Genomic DNA, 7,467 nt, shown 5'->3' on the forward strand with positions numbered 1-7,467 from the left:
ATTATAAACATATCAATGATAACTCAAGTCAACACAGAAGTGCTGCCTACTGGGCTGGTGGTACCCTCGGGAAAATAAATCTCCACCAGCAGTGGCATCGACCCAGTGGTTGTAAATCACCATATATACCAGGAATGAAATTTAATATTTACGCCAGACAAAGCAAACTCAGACTTCTAAATATACAATAACAGTGGTATCATGGTAGATTTCGGGAGTTCTTGGGTTAAACAAACAATTCTTATTTCTGTGCGTGAGGAAGAAGAGTTATGTGTCGTTCTTCAGAACTTGTAACAAGTTTGTTTAAATTCTACTTAGCGTATCTGTCTTGTGCTAAGCTCGTTGCAGTTATATCTGACCACCATATCAACGTTTTAAAGTACATGTAAAATAGGCCACTATACGTTTGTCAGTCATCAATCAATCAATCCTCACTTGTGTTCTCCATCATTTGATTTTGTTCGTTTGACATTATACAATATTTTGATATTTTTGTTTTGTTATGACTAAAACAAACACATGTGTAAATGAAGAATTTTATTTAATTCAAAATATAAAAGTATGATGACTATTAACAAAAAAATCTATATATTAACATATTTATAGTACATTTTTTATAATAAATGTAACATAGTAATGTAGCACAAGTATACCAATAAGAAATATTTTAGCTATATATCAACATTCGTACAATAAAACATATTTGGAAAGCCAAATTATAAAAACACACACACATACAAACCAACAGCAATCAACCAAACAAACAAAATGAGCGTAAACTTAATAATCAACAGTGAGTAACATGTTATAATGAGAAACTTAACGCTACAATATATGGTCGTAATTATTCAATTTATAAACATAGGATAACGACAATGTAGCTATAGTCATCAGTGAGTGCCAATGAGACAACTCTCCATCCAAATAACAATTTATAAAAGTAAACCCTATAGGTCAATGTACGGCCTTCAACACGGAGCCTTGGCTCACACCGAACAACAAGCTATAAAGGGCCCCAACATTACTAGTGTAAAATCATTCAAACGGAAAAACCAACGGTCTAATCTATATAAATAAATATATATATTTAGCATGGATAAATTATCAACCATAATAAATAATTAGAAATAATAATTTATAACTGAAATCTTGAAAAATCAAGATAACTTTTTTCCCAATGAATAAACTCATCAAAGATACAACGAAAGAGAATTGAGGACCTAAAATGTTAAATATACTTTTATTGGGGGTTAGGCGGGGTTCAGTTCACAAAGTCAGGTAAAATTAAGCGATAAATTCTTTAGAAATGTTTTAATCTAACTCATGCACGACGGGGTTTTCTCTTTATAGTAACAATACATATACAATGAAACGAAAAGCCTCTTGCTGGCTTTAATGGAATTCACAAATTATCACAGAACATCCAAGTTATTGTATATAATTAATTATGGCAATTAAAAATCATGTATGGTCTTTGAGAATCTTCTATATGTTCACTGAGGTCATTAAACATAAGAGGTAAATCGGCTGTTATTTTTAAAACTCCGGAACAATCCTTATAAAACTTAGATCCAGGTTCAAAACATTCTGGTTTGCATATTCCACCATAAGAATCAAAAACTCTCACGTTAGCTGTTGTCACACCGAACATAGGTTTTCTAAACGCAATCATAACAGTAGACTCTGCAGTCTGTGTTTTTTCATCAATTATAATATGACCCGTGTGATTACCATTGTACGAAAAGCCTACAGTTTCATAAGAAACATTTAAGGTAGATATTTGTTGTACAAAATTAACATTTTCAAATGAGTTCTTGCTGTTCCCTGATGTATGATGCGTGTTAACAATTTTTACTGGTATTGTTGCTAATAGATTAGGATAGTAAGATGACTGTATAGCTACATTGTCGTTATCAAATGTAGCAATTGATCGCTTTTTGCGTGTGGTTCTTGTCCTTGGATCGATAAGGTGTTGCTCAAAATGTCTTGAAATTGACGGAGCAGGATTTGAGATAGTTAATCTCGATTCGGAGCTCGGCCTAAACGTAACCGCTTGTTCCGCTTGGCCATTTCCAGCAGAAGCAACTATCGGTTGGTCATTTATGTAAGGACTATCGATATTTCTGAAACCACCCATATCTATGAACTGTCTTTTTGTTCTAGGTTCGCAATGGCCAGTTCTTCTGTTACAAAACAAGTAACCATTGTAGGCTCCACCGCATCTATTGGCACATGTAGGTGCTGGGGCATAACGATATATACCGTTACGTTCTGTAAATATATTACTATAACCCCATTTATTGGTCCTTGGTGGAGATAGATTATCCATTATTCTATTTGGGTGATGATGTTCGTTAGTAGTTTCTGGATAGTCCTCTTCTGTATTTATTCCTAGTCTTTGTTGTCTTTCTCTAAATACTTCCCAAAGATAATCAATATAACAGTGGTGCAAAAAGAATACAGGATCTTGAGGACTAGTCTCTAAACCGCCCATATGACCATCTTCACCTCCAACCCATCGATGAACACCGTCATGATGATTTTCCAAATTGTCCTCCTCTGTTGCCGCTGTTGGTGTTAATATTTCTCTGTTATAACGTTTTCTAAAAACGTTAACTATCGTATCTGGATTAATTAGAGAACTGTTTGCGCCTGGAATATCACGCCTTAAATATGTATTATTTGTAGGTGTTCTCCACATGGCAAATGGACCAGTATATACTACACCTCTCCCATTTCCAAGAAATATTTCTGTCCACAGAACTGATTCAGATGGATCACTCATTCTAAAATCTATAGAAGAATCCCAGTATGGTAGAACAAAAGTACTTCTCTTTCTGACACAGGCTTCTTCGAGACTGAAGGAAAAGAAGAGCGTAAAATTATAACATGTGAGGAACGTTTCATATATCATATTAAGTTGCTGATATCTGTTAATTCAATATACAATTATCGAATTTTGATGAGATTTATACAATAATTTATTGCGTGCGATACCTACCGATGGTAATGGACGAGGTGCATATGATACAAATTTAGTAAATAAATAAGTGTATCAACTTATATCAAAGTCAACTTTTGTTTTATGATATGAAATTTTGATTCATCTCTAATTTTCTAGTATTTGCTGCAAATAATGCAGTTCTCTTTGCTTTTATACACATTATCTTATCTGCATTGCCCGTTTGCTAAAATGATTTCATAGATTTGTTCCTACTGGGTTTAAAAATGATATCAATGTTTTTCAAATGTGTATTGTGTTGTATTTTCATTAAGTTGGTATTTATCGATCATCAAATAAAACTATTGTATCTACTATCATTATGATATATGCAGAAAATTCCCATTACAGTATGTAGGTGCATGCACGTTATGCTCAAAATCTTAAGCAAAACTCTCATGACTTTCCGGCGGTGCTTATCAAGTTTCACAAAATATGATTCCCTATTCATTTCGTCAATGAGAAAATAATACCAAAAAACATTAATATTATGTTAATTTCTTTAAGGTTTATGAACCATGAACAGTTTTATTCTTTTATTTCCGTTTTTTTTTTAAATGAATCTTCTTTTCTTAATGTCTTTTTCTAGAGTTATTGAAAATATGATATCTCTAGTTAATCTAATAGACAAAACGTTTTCATTTTTCATAAATATGTAATATTCTAATTGATTTAAATCAATGTAGTAAAATGTTGCCATATTCAAAGACATGAATATAAAGTGTTAAGGAAAACGTCGAAACAGCAGATCCTTAAATTCTTCAAACGGATGTACCAGAATCCACGAAAAATTTAATAGAAAAGTTGATCCACACAGAAAATTAATTCAGAAATTGGACCTTTTATTCATAAAATTTAAATACGGATGTATCATCCTATCTTTCTTGTAAACTACAGTCAAATTTCGTATGTTCTTTGTACTTACATCAGTAGAAAGTATCTGTGCCAGCTAGGAAAGTTAGGACCTCTATGAGCAGAGGTTAGAGCTGAAGTTTGGTGCATTAAGGCAAGGACATCATATTGATTTGGGCTCGCTGACTGCAAAATAAAAATATACACAATATAATACGATATAGAATAACTTAAACTGCTTTTAGATAAACGAAATAGACTTTAGTTCGGTCAGCTGATGCAAATACCGTTATCATAGAAATAAATTATGCAAATGATTTCAATGATATATTATCAAAAACAAATGTTTTGACATTCGTGCGTATCAGAACGTTTTTCTTGATAATTTCCTCGAATACATTCATGACCAAAGTATTGATGAACTTGATATAGCACCTATCCCTCAAATAAAACACAAAACCACAGGATTAACAATGTTACTTAATGTAATAAGGGGTGGTTCTCTTTAATGTGAGAAAGATATTCAAGTGAAAAAAACTGACGTGTATCTATAGCATTCATCGAGTTATACACTACTACATTGTATGAGAAGGTGTGAAAAAATCTAATTCACATAAAAAACTAAAAACAAAACTTTTGAAGTCAGCAACCGACGACAACAACAGGTTCCGGACGCGGACACACATCCGAGAAGGTTGGCAACCAGGAAAGGTCCGATTTTACAGATTGATATCTATCACTATTACTTTAACAACATCATGTTGTTTTTCTCGTTATTGTCCAGAATAGCAAAAACATTTACCTAAGTAGAATAGGCGAACAGTTGTATTTATTAGAGCTAACGATGAATGCATGTGATACTGTCAACATGGATACCGGAAACGTATCTTAAATCTTACCTTATCATTCTTCAGTGCATTTATGGCATCGAAGAAGACTTGTCTTTCCTGGTCTGTTAATGTCCTTATTTCTTTTCTCACTCGTCTTCTGTCCACCGAAGGGATCGGCCTTCGAAATCTATTATTATATCTATTATATGTATTATATGTATTATATCGTGTTTGTCTTTTTAATCTGTGATGCACACTTCGACCAAGTGAGTCTACCCAGTCAAATGCATTCTTGTCCACTAATGTTTGTTGTGTTGAATTTCCAAACAGATAGAATAAGTATTTTTGTAAGCAGTTTGTCTGTTCGTCCAAAGAGTTGGAATATGTGTGTTGATTGTAACATTCTTGTAACATTGGTGGAATATCGTCCTCTACAACCAGAGACAGGGCTAACACTGGTAATAATGCAAAAATGATCAGTATTTTCCTCATTATCTGAAAAAAAATCATTAATTATTAAAGTTGAAAAGAAAACTTATATGTAATAGATGAAACAATCGTCAGTCTTCTTTTTGAGATGTGTTTTATTACATTTTCTTAAATAATTTTATTTTTTTCTTACTAATAATCCCTTTGTATACTAAAATTTATTCACATCTTCTGACACTTATATTTACATATTTACTACAACTAATCTTCAACACAAAGAAGAACAGAAAAGAAGCGGATCCAGCATCAAGCGCAAGTGCCTTAGTGCATCCATCACATATAAATCTTTGTGATAATATTTGAAAGAAAATTATTTGTTGGACAACATTGTAAAATATCAATACAAAGTAAAGTGGATATTCGAGATTTTTTTTCTGTTTCCAAAGTTTTTCGTTGAAATCCATCATTAATGAATGTTCAATCGTTATAAATCAGAAACTGAAATTAAAGCAAATTACAAAAAGAGACTAACTAACATATGTCATTTCAAGGTCTTCATTCGTGAAAAAATATACCAAAAGGATTTCAAACGGAGACAATGTCAGAAAACTATTATCATAGAAGGACGCATCATTGCTTACTGCGGTGTTTGGCCTTTATAGATTAACACAGTTTATGTTTCCAAAGTATTTTAGCATATCTTCATTCCTTATATAAATCATAAAATATGTTTTGCTACACAATTTCTGTTGTTCAATGAAAATCCATAAATCATTAAACAGCTGTAAGCATATAAATATAGAGAATTATCATTGCAACATTATGAAACGGGAATGTGTTCCATATGTAACGATATACGATAATTTATCATCGGATAGAAATAAAATAAAATGAAAAAAATATATTTTTAAAAGTAAAAAGTTAAATCAATTTAAAAACAATTTCTAAATGTCTGCAATATTAGCTAAATAGAAAAACAAAGGTGCATATTTACGTTTGTTCTTATCTCTGCTATGGATAAATGTATGATTTTACTTTAATTTCAACCTCCATTATATATACACAAGAAAGTTACATGATTGGATAAGAAAGAGGAAATTTTGTTTTATTGGAAATGAAATGCGTATACAAAGCTGTTTTTTTCCTTGTGGCTTTGTTTTCCAAGTCAAAATGTAATACCTTAAAATAAATCATATTGAAATGAAAAGTTTTATTGGTAGCCTTAAGGCAATAAATGTCACTTTCAAAGGTTACTGTCTTATTTACGTAGATAGCATACTCTTTCTATTTTAACATGTAAAAAGCACCTAAACAAATGCAAATGTGTGCTGTTGTGCGAAAAGCAAATTCATCTCCATTAAACATTTTGTTGATATTAAGTTTTGGCACATCAAATGGTCGTTGCCGTATTTCTCTTTTTCTATCAAACTATCAATAATGAGCCTAAAATGTAACTTAAAAAACACTATTTCCTGGATGTTTTTTTTAAATGAACAATTTGTCGTATGATGGATTGTCTGTTGTCATTTTTATGTTACATCAAGGTTATAAAGAAATTTCTTCATTTAAGTATACTTAATGCAATTTGACAATGTTGTCCACTGTGAGTTTACATTCATAAATTATCGGTCGCATCATGAATCGGAGTAACAGTAAGGGACCTTCCCAAAACAAATGGATCCCAAATGCACGTATCGAATGTTTGTCCTTATCTGTGTTGACATGTATGAGATTCAATATTCCTAAATATTTTCTACATTAAATAACGGACTACATCAACCAACAGCACCCGACTCTTACGAAAAGTATAACAACTATCAAATACCAACCACAAGGTCCAGAAAACCTGCTTTGGGCAGATGTCATTCTGAGGAATATCACACTAACAAACCTTCTTTTGCCCATTTATAAAAATAAGACTTTTCAATGAGACAACACTCCACGAGAGACTAAAAGACATAGAAGTAAACTTATATAAGTCACCGTACTAGACCATATGTCCATAAGGTCGAACGACACAGTCCGGTTACCAACAGGATGACCATTTAGTAACTTGAACCAGCAATTAAGACGTGCGTAATTTGAAAAGCAGGGTCAAATTGAGCTTGTTACTACAGAAATGTAGCTAAGGTAAACAAAAAAAAAAAGGGATGCTGACGCTCTAGAAAACCAAACAAAAACATATACCAATACAGGTTTCATAAAGTTTCATATATTTTTTATTGAAGTCTGTAGTATTTGTAAGTGGTCTGCAAGTGAGCACCGATTTTTAAAAATAAGGACAGTTTGTTATTCTTCTCTTTTGTATAATATTTTGGTTTAAATATTTCCATTTGTTTTATACAGATATGTCTT

At 32.0% G+C, this 7,467-nt stretch overlaps 1 protein-coding gene across 1 annotated transcript; it reads right to left on the reverse strand.

The window, feature by feature from the left end:
- Positions 1–524: 524 nt before the first annotated feature.
- LOC139523885 (tyrosinase-like protein 2) lies at positions 525–6,183 on the reverse strand. Its single transcript, XM_071318257.1, has 4 exons — positions 6,107–6,183; positions 4,753–5,178; positions 3,927–4,039; positions 525–2,858 (listed from the first exon to the last, which is right to left on the reverse strand). The coding sequence occupies exons 2-4, from the start codon at positions 5,173–5,175 to the stop codon at positions 1,442–1,444; spliced, it is 1,953 nt and encodes a 650-aa protein (XP_071174358.1). The 5' UTR covers positions 5,176–5,178; positions 6,107–6,183; the 3' UTR covers positions 525–1,441.
- Positions 6,184–7,467: the final 1,284 nt, after the last annotated feature.

This window comes from Mytilus edulis, chromosome 5, assembly GCF_963676685.1.
Source record: "Mytilus edulis chromosome 5, xbMytEdul2.2, whole genome shotgun sequence".
NCBI classification, from domain to species: domain Eukaryota; kingdom Metazoa; phylum Mollusca; class Bivalvia; order Mytilida; family Mytilidae; genus Mytilus; species Mytilus edulis.

Bases quoted from the DNA above. Each gene is read 5' to 3' on its own strand.
- LOC139523885 (XM_071318257.1), bottom strand. From the start codon at position 5,175: ATGAGGAAAATACTGATCATTTTTGCATTATTACCAGTGTTAGCCCTG. The intron at 4,040-4,752 runs GTAAGATTTAAG...TTTATTTTGCAG, and splicing joins ATGCACTGAAGAATGATAAG to TCAGCGAGCCCAAATCAATA. The intron at 2,859-3,926 runs GTAAGTACAAAG...CTTTTCCTTCAG, and splicing joins CACAGATACTTTCTACTGAT to TCTCGAAGAAGCCTGTGTCA.